General features: G+C 38.3%; 2 protein-coding genes across 2 annotated transcripts in view; both read right to left on the bottom strand.

Annotated features, from left to right (window-relative positions):
• Positions 1 to 17,182, bottom strand: part of LOC127635803 (beta-adrenergic receptor kinase 2) — a 68,886-nt gene extending 51,704 nt beyond the window's left edge. Inside the window, exons 1-2 of the mRNA XM_052116034.1 lie at positions 14,952 to 17,182; positions 559 to 635 (exon numbers count right to left, since the gene is read on the bottom strand). Coding sequence (XP_051971994.1) covers positions 559 to 635; positions 14,952 to 15,064 — 190 coding nt within the window. The 5' untranslated portion in view covers positions 15,065 to 17,182. The remainder of the gene's footprint in view (positions 1 to 558; positions 636 to 14,951) is intronic.
• A 2,548-nt stretch (positions 17,183 to 19,730) lies between these two features.
• On the bottom strand, positions 19,731 to 23,845 carry LOC127635904 (beta-crystallin A4-like). Its single transcript, XM_052116189.1, has 6 exons — positions 23,773 to 23,845; positions 23,084 to 23,127; positions 22,651 to 22,769; positions 21,838 to 21,979; positions 21,334 to 21,476; positions 19,731 to 19,957 (listed from the first exon to the last, which is right to left on the bottom strand). The coding sequence occupies exons 2-6, from the start codon at positions 23,120 to 23,122 to the stop codon at positions 19,810 to 19,812; spliced, it is 591 nt and encodes a 196-aa protein (XP_051972149.1). The 5' UTR covers positions 23,123 to 23,127; positions 23,773 to 23,845; the 3' UTR covers positions 19,731 to 19,809.
• Between the last annotated feature and the right edge of the window lie 733 nt (positions 23,846 to 24,578).

Below are 24,578 nucleotides of genomic sequence, written 5' to 3'. Positions count from 1 at the left end.
TAAAAATTAATGTTAATCAAAGTCTGGGGCTGCCTGCCGTGTTCCCATGGTGCCTTCACAGCTCATGCTTCACACTTCACAGCAAATGTCTTTTTTTTTTTTTCCAGAAGCTCAGAGTGGAAAAAACCTTGCTTTAACACATGTACCAGAGGTTATTTGGGTATACGCATTCATCAAAATACAACACAAGCGCATTTTTACAACATGTCATTTGAAAAAGTGTTAACTGTTCAGGTGACTAATAGAGAAAAGCAGACGTAGCTGCCAGTGATTACAAACAAAGTCGTCTTTGACTCCAACAGATAAATGTTAAGATCCACCAAGATCCTTATTCAACTTCATGCCGATTAAAATGTCCTTTGTAAGTGCCTGTGGTGCTTTCAAGATGCTTTTTCAAATAATTACTCTCACGCCCCCTGAATAATGGTAATTTCCAGAAGCTGTAACTCTTTTTGAACAAGTGAAAAGAAATGACAACAAGAATGTGTAATGTAACCTCTTGTTCACTGACAATACAAATCTTGTTCAAACAGTCATGTAGGATTCAAGAAAACTCACCAATCTTCTGGTTGAATATTTTGTCAAAGGTCAGTTCTTCCCTTTGCTCCAGGTACTTCTGCATAACACTCCGAATACTGTGAATACATAAGAAAAACAAAGAATGGATTTTGATTTTATCTTTATTCATAGTTCCTACATCTTGTATAAGAAAGGGAGAACTGGGTTTGAGTGCTCGTGGGACTCTTGGAGGTTTTGCGTAAAGTCATCCTCCCATGTTGCCCTTCCACCCTGATCCCAACCTTAGCTTTGGACTCTCCAAAACCACCTGCTCAACTCTCTGCCCGTCGTTTCCCAAAGGAGGGCACTGCCGATCTGCCCTGGGAGAGGGTGTTAATGAGCAGCAAGTTTGGGAGACTGAATCAATTAGCACCCCCTCCAAGGGCTCATTATCGCCCAACCACGGCCCCACAGTGTCAGGGTGCAGGTCAGGGGAGATAAAGCTGTCCCTGAACACACTTCTGCAGTCCTGGATCAGACACTGGCACCCCTGTAGTGAGTGACCAGACATTTTGTCGAAAACAGCCAGTGCTGATTTCTGGATTACTTACTATAAATAAAGTTAGTCGTTATATAGAATTTTCACTAATATATATATATATATATATATATATATATATATATATATATATTATATATTTGCATTCATTTTTCTAGCAAAATGAAACCATATCCATATGTGAAAGCACTAAAGGAATGCTCCAAGTTCAATCCAATTTATGCTAAATCAACAGCATTTATGACATGTTGTTTACCACAAATCATTATTTTGACATCACTCATTTATAATAATAATTTTTTAAAAAGCAGTTACATTATGGCACTGACAATGGAAGTGAATTGGGCCAGTCCAGAAACACTAAAATACACACAATTTCTAAAGTATAGCTACAAGATGTAAACATTATACAGAAAAAGAGATTTTAACACACTGAAATCATGTTCACAAGTAATATCGGGATTATGGTGTTTCATTGTCATGGCAATAAAGTTGTAATCAGGGTTGTGCAATATTCAGAATTTCAATTCATGAGTTGGAATTTGAATTGGCCACACCCACAGGAAGTTGAATTGAAATTTGAATGATAGGAAGTGAAATTTACTGCAATTCAAGAAATTCAGCAGTCACACTGCACAATTTCAATAGTCCAAGACACATTTCGTGACAAATCATTGTGTTTTAATTATGTAATATGCCCATTTATTAACTTAGAAATAGTATTTCTCTCTTAAAAAAATGAATAAAATCATTAGATTTAGTTGTTAAAATTAAAATAGCCATCAAAAGATTTAGTTGTTGAATTAATAAACTATGTTTAAGTAACACTTTAAGCAAATTAACTGAACTTAACTGTCAACCTACCATGACTTACATACTAGCTGTACATATTTTTACAAATGTATCTTCATTAATTAATTTAAATTCAGTAACTTTAAGAATATGTATTAAACTCTGTTGACTTCGTCCTGTAACAATTGCTTCTTTATTTACACCGTTTTAAACTTTTCAAAATTCGGAACATCTCGTGTCCATTTTTAAACATATATTTCATGAAGAGCAATGTGTTTGTGGTCTTAAAACCAATAGTAAAGGGCATTTTGATCATTTTGTGTAGTCAAGTACTCGTCAAGTACTCGGGCGAGAGGGGTGCATAGACATACATGTATGTACATATATGTTACATGTCTTTGGCTTCTGCATAGCGTGTCGTTGTTCCATTGTCTATTCATTATTACAGGCTGTTATAATGTAGTCTGTTACAATAAGTACAAAAGAGGTCATAAACAAAATATAATGCATGATATTTTGTCATTATTTAAAGACTCACTGACCAATTCATTGAAACAATGTTCACAATCCACATTCCCATGTGAAATAAAAAAAGAAAGTTTGATAAGAAATATGTAGAACAAGTTGTTTATTACCAAATATTGTTACATTGATTAAAATATTGTAAATCAATGCTCCTAAAAATCTTCTGGCCAAATACCATCTATTCAGGGGCCTGGGTAGCTCAGCGAGTATTTACGTTGACTGCCACCCCTGGAGTCACGAGTTTGAATCCAGGGTGTGTTGAGTGACTCAGCCAGGTCTCCTAAGCAAACAAATTGGCCCGGATGAAGGTAGGATACATTCACATGGGGTAACCTCCTTGTAGTCACAATTTGTGGTTCTCGCTCTCAATGGGGCATGTGGTAAGTTGAGCGTGGATCACGGAGAGTAGCATGAGCCTCCAAATATTGTGAGTCTCCGTGGTGTCATGCACAGTGAGCCACGTGATAAGATGCACGGATTGACTGACTGAGACTTGTCCTCTGCCATCCGGATTGAGGTGAGTAACCGCAGCACCCCGAGGACCTACTAAGTAGTGGGAATTTGGCATTCCAATTTGGGGAGAAAAAGGGGATTAAAAATAAAAATAAAAAAATGGTACCACCAAGTCACCACTAATGTTAACCGAAATATTTTTTCAGCATTCGGCAGATATACATTTTTAATGTAGTCTTAAGGATTGTGAGCAACATACACAATGCCATATTTGATTAATATCAATATTCCTGTAGTTTACACAATCAGCAAGAGTGTGTTTCTAACATCAATATTAACATATAGAAGTTTTGCAATCCAGTTCAAACAAACTTCTATATATATTTAGAAATTTGGAGCTTAGGTATTTGCTAGACCCTGATTTTCATCTCAGCCCCCATAAAATGATGCAGCTAGCATCACCCTTAAAAATATGTGATAATGCGCATGTGATTATGAAAACAGTGGCTGCAGTAAGCTATCTGAGGTTCACTTTCCTCTGAATCATGCCCTTACCAGTCATTAACTTTAAAACTGGTAAACTAAGTATTTCCTTCCCTCTAGTCATAGGTGGACTCTGACATAGCGGCAATGTTCGTCACTGCCTTGCGAACAAATGTCAGATGTGCGCTCCATTTCTCTGTGCCTCATCCGAGCAATCTTCCAGTGAAATCAAAAACAAAATACAGCCAAATACAACCCAGTGTCTGAGTCAAAAGCACTATTTAATATCATAGACTTCAAGGAAGTCTGAGAATGTGTAAACGGAATAAAGCCTCATTCGCATTACTATTTATTGTTCTGTTTTCTGCATTGGAAAAATATTGTGGTATTGTAGAGACATCAGCGCAGCAGAGCGCATCTAGAACATTAAATTTTTACATCCTGCACTGCCAATGTAAAAAAAAAAAAAGAAAAGAAAAAGGTTGGCTATCTTAAATACATATTATAATTGAAATTATACATTAGAAATAAAACATGGAGAACATTTCAATAAAATGTATATATCTATTTTTTTTTATGTAAATATCCTGGGCGTGCTGCGTACCACCTGAGGTCACTCTGTGAACCACTGGTTTGAGAACCACTGATGTAAATGAAAAAGATTAAATATTCTTTCTCTCATTCATTTAGTGAAAAACGGTATAGTAAACACCCCTTGATTACTTTTTAAAGTTTTGTTTTAAATCGTTACGTTTTTTTCTTTTTTTGACATTTTAATGTATATGGCTGCAAAGGTGTTTAGTTGAAATGATATCATCAGAGCAAATAGCCTACAGAAATATTGAGAAGGAGACATCTGATTATCTTCAAAAAGTCTAAAAAATATTATACAGATTTTTCTTACCAGGCCCTAATTATAAACCGTATACTTGAGTAGCTAAACCTCAAGCTCTTTTAAGAAATAAACACATTTTTCATTTATTCATGACAACATGTTTTACCCAGGCAGTGCATTCATATTTCATCACCTGGCCTACATTATTATGACACATTAACTGGCCTTCAGCATCTCAAAAGTGGTATCTAGTGCAAAACCTCTGACTAATGGATGCAATTTAAAGGCAGGATTGCACAGCAGCAGGAGATATTGCATTTGACCACAACATCCTCGACCCCTTGGTGCCTCACTCTCTCTCTTTCTACCAAATCAGACACATCCATCTCTTTGTCTGTATGTCTGAAATCCCATCAGTTCTGTTCTACGGTCCATCCGCCTTTTACGTCTACATGACTAAAACAATCTCCACTCTCTTCGACTCGTCTCGCTGTCAAACAATTCCGCCGGCTCCCCCAGCTCCTTAACAGTTACAGTCATGCTCTCAAAATCTCACCTCTCTGCCAGCGGGCTCAGGACTGGCCCGAGGAGAATGTAGCAGAGCCGCGCTATCTATTGCCGTCAAGGGACAAAGTACCTTCTATTAAATAACATCCTTCCCTTCTTTATTGCCACTATTGTTCTATCAGCTTATTTTTATGTGTACTATCATTTTAAAGGAATAGTTCACACAAAAATGTTGCTCCAAACTTGGATGATTATGGCCTGCAATTCACTTCTGATAGATCTGAGGTCATTGCATTCTTAGTGAGGAGCAAAATCCGTAATAATTTAACAGCCAAAATTTTACCAAATTCTCACCTCAAGGCCCCATCACTTTCATGGCAAAGTACTACTTCTTTGATTCTTCACTCAGCCAAAAAGAAGTCAGAAAAAGATGAGAAACAACATACTGTTCGCGAACATTCAGACACTGGCCACACCATGGTAGGGGGCGTTTAGAGGTCCTTTTGAAAAACATAAGGACACAAAGACTACAGGTACAGTATTTTCCATTCCTATGTTCCAGAAATAAAGTTGCACTTGACTATAAGTCGGTCCGGGTCAAAACTAGGTATTGTTGACAGAAATAAAACACAGATAAGTTGGATCTGTGGATAAGCTGCACAGACAGAGAATGCATAAGGCAGGCACTGGGACCCGGGAGCAGCCGCCAGACTTCCCTTCAGCCGCTCAAACGCACTCCATGAAGATTACAGTAGCTCAGAATCTACACATCGTATCACTGTATATCGGCTTGTTTTGAAAGGAGAATTTGCCGTTTCATGAAATAAATGCAACAGTGAGCCACATCTGTTTATTACATCAGTAACTCAAACAAATAAACAGCTTTTAGTCTGAGTAAATCCGAATGCTTGTTGTATTCTATTCCTTCATTAATGTTAGCGACTGTCTAACTGTGGATATTTCTGATATTTGTAACTCTGTTTGCAATCACACATTAATTATCCGGTTCACATCCTGAATATTTTTACTACAAGTGTGAGGAAAACTTATTTTATGGGCATGTGAGGAGTTGCGTTTGACAGCGGTCTAGAATTTGTTCTAAAAATAATGATGAAAAATATTTAAACTGGGATGCATAAAGTACTTTGTAAAGACAAAATACTCTGAATAGGCACCTTTAAACGCTAACTCCATCTCTATGATTGATGTTTTATTGCACGTTTGTTTGACCGGCCGACATCAGTTATGTATAAATTAGTCGATTCAGACTACAAGTTGCATGACCTTTCAGAAGATTCAATTTTGATTCATATTCCGGAAAATACGGTACATGTAAAACATCAAATAATATGATATTACAATGTGTTATCAATGACTCATTCTATTTTCGATTGCACTCTGTAACTTGTAATTGATGATGTCAATGATACTACTGCATAGATGGGTGTATAAAAGAGTGTTAACTATGCAGAATACAGACAAAAGAATGATAGGCATATCTCACTTTGGACAGATGAGTGAATGGCTTTCAGCTGCAGATGGCAAAGAGTGAATTGGCACTTATAAGCATTTGAGTAGATTTGATTCCTTTAGAGTCCAACAAAAATAAATAAAATAATTATATTAAATCACACAACATGTTTTTGGAAAATATCTCTGCGTGAACGATCCAACAAATGTAACTTAGTTTGCCCCAGCCCTCTAATAACTCTGCACGCCTGTATGTTCTTGTGACTGATCTTAAATAACTGAACAGAAATTAGCTGTCGGCCTCACTACCAATGACGTGACCAATGACAGTAAAAGGTGTTTAGCAGCCGGTAAGACGTTTTCCTGAAAGTTCAGCCTGGCAAGCCGTTATGAACCACAGAAACAAACTCAAAAACACCTTAGTTTTGGCCAGAAATGTTTTCCTAATGACGTCACACCCTTTTGTTCTTCGATTTCTTAGAAAGTTTGCAGGGGCCTTAAATCTCACAAGTGTCGAAGCTATATTTTTATTCAGATGGAAAGATTTTTTTTAAGTAGACAGCAAAAACCTTTTCTTCAGTCACTTACAATAATACAAGCAGTTGTGTCACGTACTACATTTCTTGTTGATGGCAAACACCTTTAACAAATACTTAAACAGATAGTTAAAATGATAATTCACCCCCAAAATTAAAGCTCTGTCATGTTGTTTCAAGACCAGATGATATTCTCTTGATATTCACAGTTAAGCAGAATGTTTGTCCCTGTCTGAGATTAGCATTCTGCCTAAAATCTTTTCAAATCCACTGATGAATGTAAGGCAAATAAGTTTGCAAAAATAATGTGAGCAAAATGTGGGCAAAATGATCAAAAACAAATTATAAATTACAATTTGTAAAATGTATATTTTAGTAAAAAAAAAAAAAAAAACAACTTCAGCTAATAAATCAATATCCAGCTCTAGTACAAAAGCTATTTTATTGTTCTTACAATAAATATTTCAGCTGAACAATTGAACGAATTGGATGTCTTAAACACAACGGATTTAGCAGCGATGCACTGATCGTACCAATATTCAGGGCCGATTTTAATTTTTATTGTAGCAAGCACTTAATCACACACTGCCACACAACAGCCCATCACACACCTGAATGAGCACACACTAGCTCAGCACTCGAAGCATGACACCGTGGCCATTGGCGGGTGAATTATTGGCATTTATAAGCATTTGCAAATTTACACTTTCAGACGTGCAGTAATTCAGATGAACATGCCACTTTATTTTATATGTATGAAAAAGGTGGATGAGTATTAAGGTGCCCATTTTCAAAAGTCATGGCAGTAATTCTGACTTGCTGTGCAGATAAAGACGCAATAATATTAAAATTTTAATGTCAGCTGATTCTTGAACTGACGTTGTTTTCTTAGTCTACAAGAGGGCTCATTAAATACATAAACCATACAGCACCAATATATTATTGCATAGAGCATGTAAAAAAAAAAAAAAAAAAAAAAAAAGAGCATTCCATTTTCAATTAATGTTCATAAAATAAATAAAAAGTTTTAGTCAGTTCCTATTCTCAAAATTAAACGTTCAATAAGCAGTCCACATGGTGTTACACTGGCACTGATGCCACATTATACTACCCCAGACTCGAGCTTCATAATAACGGTAAAATACCATATTGTTTTTAATTCATTACAGTTGTATGTAGAGTAGCAATATTCCCAGATAGCAGTGGTATTCGGCTGAACTCGATGGTGAATTGGCTCAGACTATGAGCACAGGCCAGGGGCTGTTCAATCACAGAATGGAACAGAATGTGAGAATCGAGACACACATTTCCAAGTTGAACATCTTTCCTGACAAAGCATTTAAAAAACTCATTGCTTAATCTGAGAAATGCTTATGAGTGAGCTAGATGCAACGGCCATGTACCTCCACCAACTTTAAGGGGCTGTTCACACCGTACACTTTTGCAACCATCCATTTGCTTTTCTATTACTTTTTAGCACAAGAACACGATCGATCTAAAGTCATCGTCAGTGCTTTGCACACATCCAAAATTCGAATACAGTTTTAGCATTAAAATGTGCATTTTTTTTCCTTAAATTAGACAAATATTCAAATTTTTATTTGACAGTCCTACTGTTAAGTAAACTGGTGGGATTCTCAATCAAGACATAATTGAATATATGCTACGGCAACAATCCAAATATATCCATCTGCTACACCAATGTTAATAATGATTCCACTGATTATAGTACTTAGCAACGCAAGTCACATTAAAAACTTCACACTAATTAATTAATTATGTTACCTGTCATCTTGGGCGTAGATGTCGCCTCTGTCAATCTTGTTGAGCAATGTTAGAACATTGGATTGCATTACGTTGTATGTTTAAATGCGTAAAAGCTGTACCCAAACACTGCAACGCTCTATGTTTGTTTGTGGGCAGGTGAGATAGTCAAGTAAAACTACCACATAGCTACATAACCTGTTATGTCACCATTCAGTTCTCAAGTCTGGAAAAGCGGGGCCAGTTTGCGATAGGCTCCAGATTGCCCCGGCCGTATATCAGCCGAGAACAGGCTTGGCACGAATCCATCACCATATCGGTGGAAAAAGGCTGTCAGTGTCATCAAACATGCATGCTGTGCTATCCAGGAGATCTCAATCTCTCATCAGTCACTCATCCCAGTGCTATTTTGTGAGAACCCCGATTTAAATCAGTGATAGGCCTATGTTTGTCGCAACACCAATAATAACTGTAATAACAGTTAAACCTTCAATAAAGGCACTGCGTCTTCAAGCAGTTGAAAGAAATGTTTTCAAATGACAGAATATTCATGACAAAAAAAAATCATGATTAAAATTGAGCAAATTTAAAAAGGGATTATCATTTTCACAATTATCGTGCAGCCCTACTTACAGTCCATTCAATACTGAAAAGTATCGATAAATAACAGTTTCATATGATACAAAACCAACTATTTTACCCAAAATGTGTATGCTCTTACCCAAAATGCATATTTATGCTTATTAGAGGATTGTGTTATTTGTCCCGCGTTACCTGTATTGAAATTAGTTACAATCGTGTCTCCCGAGTACTGCATGAGGAGCGCTACTTGAAAGACGCGAGGAGTTGGCACCTATGGAGAGCATTCCAAATCGCTCTCTCATGAGGCTCCATTCCAGTTAGGATGCTGCCATATAACACTGCCTATGTAGACAGGAGACAGCAATACAGCTCACTATGTTTTGGAACAGACCCATATCCCAGTATGTCACATTGATCTTTGAGAGTAAAAACCTAACTATTCATAGGCCATACTGTTTGTTTGTTTTTTAACCAAAAAATGTTTTTGCTTTCACAATTAATGCAAGTTAAATGTTATTTTACACTGTGGGGAATAAACATAACTGCAGCATATAACTTGTAAAGTGTGGCAGGGGGCACTTATTGGTGATCGGATCGGTATCGGCTATTAAAATATCAGTGATCAAATTTGCTGATCAGTGCACTAATAGCCTTTTGGATTTAATTTATATTGATACGTACATTTTTTTATTACACACAGAAAAAAATAAGCATCAACTTTATACAACGTGGTAAAATTAGGTAATTAAGTATAAACCATTGGTTTTCCATATAGGTGTTTTCATGCTTATGACTGAAATTCTGATGGCTAAATTTAATGAATGATTGGCCGAAAAATATTGGTGGCAGATACATGTGCATCCCTCCATCCATCCATCCATCCATCCATCCATCCATCGTCAACCGCTTATCCTGTGTACAGGGTCGCGGGGGCCTGGAGCCTATCCCAGCTAACATTGGGCGAAAGGCGGGGGACACCCTGGACAGGTCGCCAGTCCACATGTGCATCCCTATTAAAATAAAATCTCTTACTCCTCTAAGTTGGATCATTATTGCATTCACAGTGAGATATCAATAAGAAATAATTTAATAATGCTAACTGAACAACAGCAAACAAGTACTAGAATGTCAAACAAGGAGAGTTTGACGTTAAACGGCTCAACCGTTCCAGGGACATGTTAGTACGAAGGTGCAGCTTGGGCATGGCAATTATGGAGCCTGTAATAATGCTAATAATGGGGACACTGATGTCAACAGCTAATGCTTTCACTCAATCTGTGGTAATGCCGCCCTGCTGTGGACTACAGTAATCTTTCAGAGCAAACAGAGCCACTAAAGCAGACTAATCACAATGAGAAGCGGATGTATGGCTTTTACACTTTGCTGAATGGAAAAGCCAACTCCTCTTAGCGTTTCAGATTCGTAACCAACATCATCAGCGGAAGCTAAATAGCCCAACGGCATATGCATTACTTCGGCCCAGAGAGAGACATTTAGATTAGCCGTGGCATAGGAAGGAAGATGATTATCAATAAATTAATCTTGCCTCTAGTTTACTCTGCCTGTTTTCTGATGCTGGCCATCTCTGTCACACGCAACAAATGGCCTATACCGAACACTTCACACTCCTTAAAAAATGCATACAAATCATTCGCTGAATGTATTAGCACGTTTATGTAGTCTTATAACAAACAAAAAGAATAGTGATTAAATAAGGAATTACGGCCACCAAGGACACATCAAGTTCTTGGAATTGCAGATCATCCAAAAACCTAATAAAATCAAGCGCTTAAAATGTTGATGTACAGGATCGGCACCAAAGATAGTCTTGGTTCAAGCCATTTTAGACCTTTTACGTAATTCAAAAGAATTTCTTTGACGCCAAAGGTGGCATGATTTAAATTGTGTCTGCATGCAACAGAACAATCAAAACCATTAAGCCAAAGCCTTGATTGCTGACACTGAGGTTTATGTATGCAACTGTAATAAACAAGCAAAGCAATCTATAATAAAACAAACAAAACCCTTGCAATCTATACCATAATGCCAGGGAAGAGTACTCCGTACCACTGACTGGCCTACTTTAAACTTGTTTTGCCACTAAGATATACATTTGCTCAAAGCTTAAAAGCCTAAATTAAAGAACTATACTGAGAGATCACGAATCACTTTTAAGTGTTGCGTTATTTTAGAAACTTTAAAAGGAATATTCTACGTTCAATTCAAGTTAAGCTCTATCAAAAGCATTTGTCGGGCATAATGTTAATTAACACATTATTTTGGCTCATCCCTCCTTTTCCTTAAAATAAATAAATAAATAAATAAATAAATAAATAACTTACAATGGAAGTGAATGGGGCCGATTTTGAAGAGGGTTTAAAAGGCAGAATGTTGAGCTTATAATTGTATAAAGCACTTACCGCATTCATTCTGTTAAAACGTTTTAGTTGTAAAGTTGCTTACATTGTTGTTTTTATGGTCGTTTTAGGGTTTACCGTGCTGTCATCATTACTGATGTGCTGAACGACTAATTTTACTGACATTTAAATAGACATTTTGAAGTCGACTAGTCTAAAAAGAAACCAACCTTCAGAAAATATTAAATAAAAAGTGTTTACTGTATGTGACCCATTTAAAATACTTAATCTATTCCAAATCTGAAGCTAAATTCCACTGAAAAGGGGCATTTATCTGCAATGTGCTCGCCTTGCATTATGATCATTGTACATTAAATATAGAACATGACATGCATTCACTGAATCAACATTAGCGAATATTTAATGGGCATATTTATTGAATATTATTGAAAGAATAGTGCAGGACCAATAGAGCAACACAGTCTGTTCGAAATGGAATTCACCCCGTAAAAGTAACTTAACATATTTAAACAGTTAGGACATTGTTGAATATAATTAACTGGTAGATTAAACCAAATCTACAATAGAGGGGAAAAAAATACGGCGACAAGTCATGCGTATTTCCTGATGTGCATTCGTGCATTAGCCATTGATCTAATATGGCAGCTGTTTGGTAAATAACGTTAACTAATAACAGTTAATAAATAGGTCTATGATGTAGCCTTCAATAAACCTTATGTATTCTAAACATGACGTGCACACAGAATAAAAGATAGTTTAACCAGTTAAGCAGTCGGCACCTCATTGAAATTAAACAAAGTTATTAAAATAAAGTAATTTCCTAAGCTACTTACTCAAAAGCATAAATTTTTTGATGAGCAAAATTAAAACGTTGTGACAGGGCAGAGGGCGGCCTAGTAATTCCAGTGTCGACTAGCAGCATAAGAACCATTTAGTCCACTAGTCTCGCACATCCCTGGTCATCATCATGGCAAATAAGTTGTAAAATTGGATACAATTTCACACATAAATGACTATATCACACTATAATCATGTTAACATTCATATTGGTTACATCTTGTGGGGCTATACTTGTTAAACTGAGTTTTAAACATATTTTAGTGTGCTTAACTTGTATTGAACCCAAAATATTCCTTTGAAAACGTTCCAACTACTGCAATTCAAACTAATTTCCCAAAGTTCAAGCTATATTGAGACACATGCATATGTGTAAACTGTACAATAGAACCTTCTTTGTGTTGAACTACAGGCTATACATTGTAAACTGTCAGTTGTATCACCATAGTGATCCCATGGGATGTGCATACTATGAAATGAGAAATACCATTTCCGTTTGCTGGCCAACAGGCCCCAGTTTGTTACCAAAAGCAGGCCTTAAATTCATTTACAATGTGCAGGGCAGTAAACGGACAAATAACTACACAAACAGGAACAGAATAGTTGATTTATTCACCTTTACAGATTTTGGACTGTGCTAATAAAACAAAAATCCAATACCGGTACACACAAGGGGCTCTTTACATGATATCTGAGTAGAGGTACCATCAAACAAAGTTATTAAAAGTCAACATATTGAATTATCTCTGTGTGTGTGATAGCTGGAACACAAGCTAGACTATAAGATATTGTCTGCTTTATCCTTCACAATGCCTAACCATTAAAAATAAGCTCACAACACAGAGCATTTGTATGCCCTGTTGAGTATGTCAAGTCAATTTTCGACCTGTTTGCAGTGAATCTACAAATCTACAAATCTACAGGTGATAACAGCCATTGATTTACATTGGGAAACATTTCCCAGAAGGTCTCAGAAAGTGCTGAACGACCTTATAAAACCTTAAAACACTGCACAAAATTCTTGAAATTGGCATTTTCAAGAGGAAAACCCCAATAATTAGCATTTTTTTTAAAAAGTCAACCCTTACAAAAAAAAAAAAACAGTACTGTGGAGATATACACTGCAGCCAGAAGTTTTTAATAATGTACAGATTTTGCTCTTATGGAAAGAAATTGGTACTTTTATTCACCAAAGTGATCACAATGTATAGTCAGGACATTAATAACATGAAAAATTACTATTACAGTTTAAAAAAAAAAAAAAATTATATCTGAACTTCTGAAAATACTTGAATGTGTTCTCGTCAAAAAAATCCTCTATGTGCAGCAATGACAGCTTTGCAGATCCTTGCCATTCTAGCTGTCAGTTTGTCCAGATACTCAGGTGACCTTTCACCCCACACTTCCTGTAGCACTTGCCATAGATGTGGCTGTCTTGTCGGGCACTTCTCACACACCGTACAGTCTAGCTGATCCCACAAAAGCTCAATGGGCTTAAGATCCATAACACTCTTTTCCAATTATCTGTTGTCCAATGTCTGTGTTTCTTAGCCCGCTCGAACCTTTTCGTTTTCTGTTTCAAAAGTGTCTTTTGCTTTGCACTTCTTCCCATAAGGCCTCCTGAGTCTTCTCTTTACTGATGTACATGAAACTGATGTTGAGCGGGTAGAATTCAATGAAGCTGTCAGCTGAGGACATGAGGCATCTATTTCTCAAATTAGAGAATCTGAAATACTTATCCTATTTTATTTTTTTTGTACATCTGGTCTTCCACATCTCTTTCTGTCCTTGTTAGAGCCAGTTGTCCTTTGTCTTTGAAGACTGTAGTGTACACCTTTGTATGAAATCTTTTATTTGCAACTTCAAGCATTGCTGAATAATTTCATTCCTCAAAACAAAGATGGACTGATGAGTTTCTAGTGAAAGCCGTTTCTTTTTTTTGTGCCATTTTTGACCTAATATTGACCTTAAGACATGTCAGTCTATTGCATACTCTGGCAACTCTAAAACAAAATGTTAAGATTCATTTAATGAACCAAATAACTTTCAGCAGTGTTTGATATAATGGCAAGTGATTTTCTAGTACCAAATTAGCAATTTAGCATGAATACTCAAGATGCTGGAAATGGATCCTGTCTAGATTTGATCAAAAATGATGTTTCTGTTTTTTTTTTTTACATCAGTAATGTCCTGACTATACTTTGTGATCAGGTGAATGCCATTTTGGTGAATTAAAGTACCAGTTTCCTTCCGTAACATCAAAATCTGTACATTATTCCAAACTTTTGGCCACCAGTGTAATAAGTATAATGATGGTATCAGAACACATTCACCATGTACTAATATTGTACTTAAAAAACAATATTGACATTTTGTGTAATTATTATAATTAGAATAAAACGGTGTTTACTTTTTTTATTTTAAGAATTTTCTAAAACAGTACTAGCTATTATTATGGTACATGTCCACAAATCATGGTAGTATTACAGACATACCCCAAAACCAATACCTTATCAAAAAGACTAAAAAATAAATGGTAGTTTAAAGTTAAAGCAAGCAGTAAACAAACTATTCTATGATGACATAAGAACAGGCCATTGATGTGGATGGTGACTGAGAATTTCTGGCGAACAAACTGTTAACAAGATATTTATACTGTAGAACAAAGCGAAATGTGGCCAAAATTAACAAAGCATGTCTAAATTAAAGACTGGCCGACTCGTTTCGCTTACCTGGGTTCGGGAAGGATTATTTTCTTGCTCGCCCGGGCCGCTGGAGTCGATTTACTCTTCTCCATCGCCATCAGGTAGCTGACATCGGCGAGAACCGCTTCGAGGTCCGCCATCTTCAAGCTCTCTGGGTCGAACCAAGTCGCTAACGGTACCAGAACCAGCCGTGAAAGAATGCGCACGCGGGGCGCTCAGACGGGTGGATTCAGCACGAGACGAGCGCGGGAGCTGTGACGGAGGTGATGATGATGATGCGCGAGCGAGGCGCGAACATCGGGGGTTTTATTTTATTATTTCCTTTATTGTCGCGAGTCCCTCAGAAATCAGCCATCGTTGCTAATACAGGCGAAAATGGTATAAAGTAAATAATAATAAATAAAAACTCGAAATTTCTCGTTATCGATGAAGCAACGTCGCCCTCAGGTCCAGTCTAGCAGCAGAAATGGCTTGTTTCAGAGAGGAAGAATATACATGGCATGCCTTTCAGGTCGGGAAATATCCAAAACAACAATTCTAGATGCTGATAACGATAAAGCAATGCTTGCCAGCAGATGCCCACCACCACCTCCACCAACCCACCCCCTTTGGGTGAGTGTAACGCGAGAAACCCACCTGCTAGTGTAATGACCATCCAAAAAAAAATAATAAATGACAAGTTAATTTGAGGCACCGTGCATGCAAATGAGGTGGCACGTTAACTACAAATGCATGCAAACTGGCCTTATGTGTTGCAAATGAGATCAAGCCCCACAACGTCAAGAAAAACTACTAGAATCAAAAACAATTGCACCCAAAACAACGCAATCCCATTCAAATTAATACGCACATTGGTATAGCAAACAACGCCTATAAGGGAGGCTATTTATATATATGTGATATCTTTAAGATATTACAAAATAAAAAGCAAGCCAGCTCGCTTAAAAAAAAAAAAAGGAAAAATCACAAAGAGGTGAAAATGGACGACTTGTGTGCGCCAATGTTTTGCAGCGCTTCCCTGTTTAATCACATTTGCCAGCTGACAGCAGCACACGAACGCACCACAAATAATAAAGGTAATATGTATCTTCTTCTTCTTACAACGCGGAAAGATGGTGGAAATCTGAAGCCCAATGGTTTTAGGTGCGACACGGGTTAGACTATTTCCTGAATATAAAAAAAATGTTAAAGAAACCAGTTGAGTAGGTTTAGCCTAATATCCGTCAAGATCTAAACAGCATTTGTATATATATGATGTGCATGTAAATGTATATAGGCTATATCCTGGTCATATCACAATTTATGTAGGTTGATGGTTGAGATCTGTCTGTCCCTCCTCTTTCTTTTGCTATAAAGCTCTGATCCGATATGTTGCACTGATCTCACAAGCCAATTAAAGGGCCAAAATTAACGCCTAATAATTAATTAAATTGGCAGATGTTTTTGTTTGAACTCAAATCTGCATTTAAGCCCATTGCAGCGTTAAAATAGCTTGTGCAATGAGACAGTTTGCCTGCTTGTTTTTTTTTTATTAATTAAATGAGATATGTGCTATAAGCAAGAATGGTTGAAACATCGCTCTACTGTAACCTACAGACGAGAGGGGGGCGCTAGAAAAGGAAATAAGCAAATGTGAACGAAAACAATCCGAGTTTCCTTTTTTAAAAAAAAAAAAAAAAGAACAAATTAAAATCGTGATGGTGCCACAAAACGTTGTCCGATGAAACAGCAAGGCTGAAACATACACACAAACAGTTACTGTGATGTCGGTCCACAAGAAGTAAATAGAAAGAGTTTGCCCTGAAATATCTGTGCTAGATCATGCGGAACTTCACATGTACGGCTGTGCGTCTCAAACGCAAGCTTGTATGGACGAAACTGAGTTTCATAAGAACAACACGACGTGGCTTTTAACCCCAATATGTTTCTTCACGACCCGTTCTGGCGTTTGCAACGCACGTTCCTCCGGGAGACTGTTTTGATTTTGATTGATCGACGTTATTGCCGAAAGAAACGACTCTTTTCTTTTCCATCCGCGTTTGAGTCGAAGATCCAAGTGTTCGTCTCTTCCGACATCGTTCAACAAAAACACAATATCCGTCCACATAAAACCCTCCCGTCCGATTCAGTTCAGATCCACTGGGAAAGAATGCCTCTTGATATTTTCCCGTGATTAATCCAGATGGGAATATATTACTATTTTACAGTTTTTTTTTTAGTGCTTGGTGTGAGCTGAGCCCCCACGGCGCGTCGTGAAGTAAAATTCAGGCTCTTCTCAGAGCTACACTTCCTTCCAGTGGGGGGTTCGACGCAAAACACGGCACTGGAGTAGCAAAACACGGCACTGGAGTAGCAAAACACGGCACTGGAGTAGCAAAACACGGCACTGGAGTAGCAAAACCGACACTGGTGTAGCAAAACACGGCACTGGAGTAGCAAAACCGACACTGGTGTAGCAAAACCAGGCACTGGAGTAGCAAAACCGACACTGGTGTAGCAAAACCAGGCACTGGAGTAGCAAAACCAGGCACTGGAGTAGCAAAACACGGCACTGGAGTAGCAAAACACGGCACTGGAGTAGCAAAACACGGCACTGGAGTAGCAAAACACGGCACTGGAGTTGCAAAACACGGCACTGGAGTAGCAAAACACGGCACTGGAGTAGCAAAACCGACACTGGAGTAGCAAAACCAGGCACTGGAGTAGCAAAACACGGCACTGGAGTAGCAAAACACGGCACTGGAGTAGCAAAACACGGCACTGGAGTTGCAAAACACGGCACTGGTGTAGCAAAACACAGCACTGGTGTAGCAAAAACAACACTGGTGTAGCAAACCCAGGCACTGGAGTAGCAAAACACGGCACTGGAGTAGCAAAACACGGCACTGGTGTAGCAAAACACGGCACTGGAGTAGCAAAACACGGCACTGGAGTAGCAAAACACGGCACTGGTGTAGCAAAACACGGCACTGGAGTAGCAAAACACGGCACTGGTGTAGCAAAACACGGCACTGGTGTAGCAAAACACAGCACTGGTGTAGCAAAAACAACACTGGTGTAGCACACTTTGCACTACTTTGCAAACGCCAGAACGGGTCGTGAAGAAGCATATTAAAAGCCACGTCATGTTGTTGTTCTTATGAATCTCAAAGTTTCGTCCATAAAAGCTTGCGTTTGAGACGCACAGCCGTACATGTGAAGTTCCGCAAACTCTTTCTATTTACTTTTTGTGGACCGACACCACAGTAACTGTTTGTGTGTATGTTTCAGCATTGCCGTTTCATCGGACTATGTTTTGTGGCACCATTGCAATTTTTTTTTTTTTATAAAAAGGAAACTCGTATTGCTTTCGTTCACATTTGCTTATTTCATTTTCTAGCGCCCCCCTCTTATCTGTAAGTTACAGTAGAGCGATGTTTAAACCATTCTTGCTTATAGCACATATCTCATTTAATGGAGTAGCAAAACCCATCGCTGGAGTAACAAAACATGGCACTGAAGTAGAAAACACGGCACTGGAGAAAACACGGCACTGGAGTAGCACAACCAGACGGGACCGGACTCCGTTTGAGCTGGACGTGAAATGAAAACTCAAGCAAAGACGACTCTGGACTGTGAAAGAGTCTTGAATCTCTGTCCGTTTTATTTTAGAGACTTTTGTGTAAAATATAAGTTTAATTTTATATTTCCTCTCTTAAAATCCTTATATATGTTGTTAATAATTTTCTAAATACATTTTTTCTTCATTTTGTTTGCCTCTTGCTTTTCAATATATCTGTCTTTGACTACAGGCATCAAAAATGAAAAGCATATGAAATTTCGAATCCTACTAGTGAACGATTGCCTCGTGCATATTAATTAGATCGTGCTGACGTTGCTTAGTAACCTTCCTCAAACGCCCAGTCAGGTTACATTATTAATATTCATGAGCCACGCTTTACCCATAAAAGCATTATTTAATTCGCTGTCTGACAAACGCCCACTTACCTTGCAACGAATCAGTTAGGCATGAACGTCACATTACGTAATTAATATTCATGAGTCATGCCTACGTCATAGTAGGATTCTGTGAAGTGGTTATTGCTGGCTGCGAAATGTTATCCAACATATCCAAGTAAGCGCATCCCACCTCCTTTATCAACACCGCATCAACAACAAGTGTTTTATTGTTTTGGCATGTCTTTTTTTTTTAGTTCCTGCAACACTTACGATTTAAGTTGACCATTTAAACTTATTTTTAAGTGCAGATTAAGTAATGTTTTGGAGAGTATTTGTTTATTTATGCTAAAGAGTGCAATAAAAATATTTAGCTCCTCGTTAGACTTCATTATAATACTGCCGACCTGTCTTGGCTCTCATAGTTTGGCTGGTTAGTTTATTGCTCTCTCTGGCGGAAAATAGATGGAACTACATTGTTTCATTAAAAAAAGATAGCAAATGACCAAAGTACTGGCACAGAGCAGAGGCGCAAAACCCCTGTAGGCTATGTATGCAACGCATAGGGGAGCCATATAAGGGGGGGAAATTTAAGTGTTACATATACCTTTGAAAATGGGTAGTTGCGCCACTGGAACAGAGTATACCTGTATAGGTGCTTATTAGCTGGGTACTGATAAAAGGTTCCCTCTAACATCAATTTTAAACCATTTGTAATAAAATTGTAATTTTTCATTATCCATACAAAGATGCTTAATGGCCTGTTTGAAAAAAACGTCCAGTTTGGTTACAACATAAGCTTTCATCGCTGTAACTTTGAGGTTTTATTAAATGTACCCTTTTGGACACAGATCTATAACAGGAGGTCAGTGAAGTTTAAGAAAGACAATTTATTTAGCATGGGGCAGAAAGGGACATGAGAGTTTTGGCAGGGAGAGGAAGAAATCGGTTACTGCTGGATACGGCGGATGGACTGGATCTGAGGGGTCTGGGAATGGGAGCCAAACTCTCTGAACTGCTTGTACTCCCCACAGTGGCGATCACACTCCATGATGTACTGGTATCCACGATAACCGGGGAACTGGTAGCACACAAACCTGTTGCATGCAGATTTAAAAAAAGACAGTGGTGAACAATCAAATACTTGATCAGATGCTTAAAGGTGCACTCAGTCATTTTTTACCCATTAAAAAAGTTTCACTCCTAAAGAAATTAATTGTAATTTTGAAACATATGTAAGTGTGACGAACAGGAGGGCATAGCCAGGCCGTGATGGAGCACGGCCGGTGCTGAATCAGCTGATCAAGTATCGTCACTGTAAGTCCAAGATGACACAAGCAATGAGTTACTGAGTGCACCTTTAAAAAAAGAAAACAGATTTTAACCATAAGGAAAAGTGCCAGTGTCTCTGCATATTTAAGGTAAAGACTCTTTTAGGACTTTTTAATGTAAACGAAAGATCAAGTCATTACAAAGCTCTTTTTTTTCTTTCTGATTTTCTCCCCTTTTTCTCCCCAATTTGGAATTCCCAATGCGCTCTAAGTCCTCGTGGTGGCGTAGCGACTCGGCTCAATCCGGCTTGCGGAGGACGAATCTCAGCTGCCTCCGCGCCTGAGACCATCAACCCGTGCAGCTTATCACGTGACTTGTTGAGCGCGTTACCGCGGAGACATAGCGTGTGGAGGCTTCACGCCATTCTCTGCGGCATCCACGCACAACTCACCACACGCCCCACCGAGTGAACCACAATATAGCGACCCCATGTGACTCTATCCTCCCTAGCAACCGGGCCAGTTTGGTTGCTTAAGATACTTGGCTGGAGTCACTCAGCACACCCTGGATTCGAACTCACAACTCCATGGGTGGTAGTCAGCGTCTTTACTCGTGACACCCAGGCCCCAAAAAGCACTTTTTTTTTTTCTTTTTTTACATTTGACCTGTATGACTGGTATTGATAAGATGTTTTTTAAGCATTTTTATAATGTTATATATTATGAGATGGCTTAAACATCAGACTTTATGGAAAAAACATTATATGGACAAAACAAAAATTGCTGAAAAGAACAACAAACTGAAATAACAATAGTAAAATACTGTCTAGTTAAAATAATTAAGGCATGTTTTTTTCTAACAGGCTTTCACTAAACACCCCAAATACCATATTACTACATTAATGTTTACAGCACTACCATTAGGGCTTGTTAAAAAATATCTCAATATCAAAATCACAAGGTTGATAATTCAATTTCACTTTAAAGAGCAATTGATCCACATAGTTTGGGCATATTTTATTAATATTTTTAGATTGTACAATGTTAGAAGCTTCCCTGTGTAATTTACAACATTAGCTGAGAATATCATTAATGTGTAAGCAAAACTGATATTATAACTAAATTACACCTAAATTAATCAGAATCGGAATTTAACACTTTATTACAAATACTTTTGAAAATAGGTCCAATCAGATACTCACGCTCCAGACTGAACACGCAGAGAACCCACTTCGTTGTTGCACCATCCCATGGCCTGCAGAGAGGGGTAGTCATCACTGAGCTCTCCCTTACGGCCCAGGAAGTTCTCCTTCTCATAGATTGTCATTCTGCACTCCCTGTGGTTCTGTATAGAGTTAATTCAAAATTACTGTCAGTCAATGAAATGGAGAATCTGACCACAAAACAAAACAATAATAGTCCTATTTACTGTTTGAATTGACTGTTTATCACTTGCTGGTTTAAATATGAATAAATAATAATAACTTAATAATAACCCTACTGTACATTAACAATCAATAATGTCTGCTCTGGATATTGTACTGAAGATACTGTACTAATGTAACCGATACATTGCAAAAGAGGCTTCTGTTGAAAACAGGTTTATCAAGTAAATGTCAGAAAAGTCAGGATGGCTCTTTTTTGAAGTGGCCTGAAACACGATTCTAAAGTTGAGGACTGAAAAATGAGATGCTTTGTAAACCTACAGCGCAGGAAATAGGTCTAAAAGAGGTCATCCTCTCGATGTGGTAAGCATTGCTTCCCCCAAAGGCATCGCACTGAGGGTACTCTCCACGCTCCAGCACAAACTGCTGACCCTGGTAAGAGCCGTGCTCGTAGCCAACCCACCTGATGAAAAGCAAATGTTAAAGACAAGAGAATGACATGAATGATATTTCAAATCACATGGCTTGTAAGGAGGAGTATTGCTTTTAGTTTTCTCAGCCATATGACTTTTTAACCTGGGTGACAAATTCCCATGGACTAGACATTGAGGAAGGGACCCGAGCCATCTCGGCCAGAATATCATAGATACGTGGGGGTGGGCTCTTTCAACTTGGGCAAGTAAGCAACTGCCCTAAAATAACTTGGCAGCCATCTAGTCACCACTCAGAACCCCCTAACAACCCCGTAGCAACATGGTAAAACACTGAGTGCACTTTAGAATTCACATAGCAACACCTTGGTAACCGCTCACAACACCATAGCATCATGTCAAAAAGCGCCACTCGAAAATTCTTCAGATAATGTAAAAATCTAGTTCTAGACTCATCTTTTTGAGGTTTAAAACAGCAGATTTTCAGATTATCGACATTTTATAGCTTTTCATATTTATTGCAATACCAAGGCAAATCATGGTTTGTGTGACCTTTGCATACATTGAAGTTTAACAAAGTCACTGAACTCTTATTGAACACAAATCTCAAAATTAGGGGTGGACGCATTCTCCTCGACGACTACGGTGGTAAAAAAATGACCCAATGAGATATTTTGCACAGATTGGAAGAGAAAATACTCACGCGCCACTCTCCACTCTCAATGAGCGAATGGTCTCAAAACCGAACTCCATGACATTGCAGCACTCAGAGGTGAACTCGTGGTGGCGACCCTGGAAGCATTCCTCATCATACACGATGATCTGGAAGACAGAGGTTGGGCACCTTTAAATATTTCAAGGGCACAATTAAAGATTTGCATTTTAGGGAGATGACTAAATGGGATATGAACTAACTTGAAATACCAGAGGACGTTTATGGAGAGATTCATACTTTGAACTATTGCACAGAGACAGTTGTAGCCGAAAAAGTAGGAATTTTAGTGTCAAATTATGACTAAATCCAAAGGATATCCCAGTTCACAGTATTTCTGAAAGTAATTGCAAATATGTTTTGGACTTATGTAAGTTTTTGAAAATAAAACTTGTTTTGAGTGACAGCTCTTTGTCAAGCATACCTTCCAATGTCCAGAGAACTTGGTGCAATGGTGAGTCATCTTGTCTGAGTTGAAAACAATTGTTAAATTGGTAAAAGCAGTTCAAAGTTGCACAGATTAAATGTATAATTAGGCTATAAAACAAATTGCATCCCATTTCTTGCTATAACTACAAAATATAGTGATGACAAGCAAATGTCCATTGCATACCAGTGAACCAGCATCCCACAAAAGTTCACCAACACTAACATGTGCTCAAAAAAACTTGTAGAATGCATAAAATATCACAAACAAACATCATATCCTGATGGTGCTACCACCAAATATGGACATATCCAAAGCAAAGCATGCAAAAAGACTAAAACACAACTTCCCAGATGTTGGAAAAGCATGCAGGTGACCAACTAAATGGGACTATTTTTAAAGCAAAATTCGGCATGCATGCTATTTTGATAACATATATTTTGATAACATATGACCATCAAAGTCATTCTCAAGTTAACAGACCAAACAGGACTGTCTCTCTAAAAGCATTTAAAGGCAAAAATGAGGCCTGACACCTGATGTTGGTATCTATAACTCCAACCTTGCCTAGGAGCAGGACTGGTGGCAGTATAAATGTGTTTGAGGGAGGTGGGCACGGAGAACAGGGCCGGCAGTGGCTGTTTACAAGGGATGGGGAGCCGAAGCAAGAGCAGACAAGAACTCACCTCGCTTCGATGCCCTTGGGACGTCCTGATGTGAGAGTGAGAGCTGGCATGTGCATCTACCCTTTTAAAGCCTCCCCTGGCAAAGGGCCCAATGAAAGCCCCGGCTCAGCATCGAGGGAGGGGCCTGCCATTGTCCGGCTGACAAAGGAGGGGTTAAATCTATACAGCTGTAGAACTGCAAACACCACAGTATTCCCAGGGCCAATCTCTGCATCCAGGCCTATATTTGTGTATGAACCTGGGCTTACATTTCTTACACACATACAGTATATGTTTAGGGTTGGCACTGATCTGAGACAGTGACGTGTAGCAAGGGAAGGTGGAGTTGAAATGTGGTAGTTTTGTCTCCAATCCATTTTGATGCTGTTGTTTATCTCAGTAAATGCGAGTACTCGTGAGTGGGTGTGAAAAGAATGATTACCCGTAGAGGTTACCACCTGTTTTATTGTATTCCGTAATGTACCTGGAGGTTCAAATACATCATTGGATGTTATTAGGATATCATGTCCTAAAAGAGACTTTGTTTTGCTGTATGAAATATTTATACATTTCACAATGTGTTGTATGCAATAGTTTATTTTGGGAATAACAAATGTGCAATTAAACATGACATTGACATTTAGCATGAAAGCACTGCAGACCATCTAGCTCTCGTTTGGCAAAACAATAATAATAATACAATATGTATATAATAACTGTATGCTGCCCTCTAGTCTGGTGGCTCAGTGGGTAGCACTGTTGCTTCACAGCAAGAAGGTCCCTGGCTTGAGTCCCGGGTTTCCCAGGGCCTTTCTGTGTGGAGTTAG

The sequence above is a fragment of the Xyrauchen texanus genome, chromosome 43, assembly GCF_025860055.1.
Source record: "Xyrauchen texanus isolate HMW12.3.18 chromosome 43, RBS_HiC_50CHRs, whole genome shotgun sequence".
In the NCBI taxonomy this organism is placed as follows: domain Eukaryota; kingdom Metazoa; phylum Chordata; class Actinopteri; order Cypriniformes; family Catostomidae; genus Xyrauchen; species Xyrauchen texanus.
The sequence above is the reverse complement of the archived record's forward strand: the minus strand, read 5'-3'. Positions and strand labels throughout refer to the sequence as shown.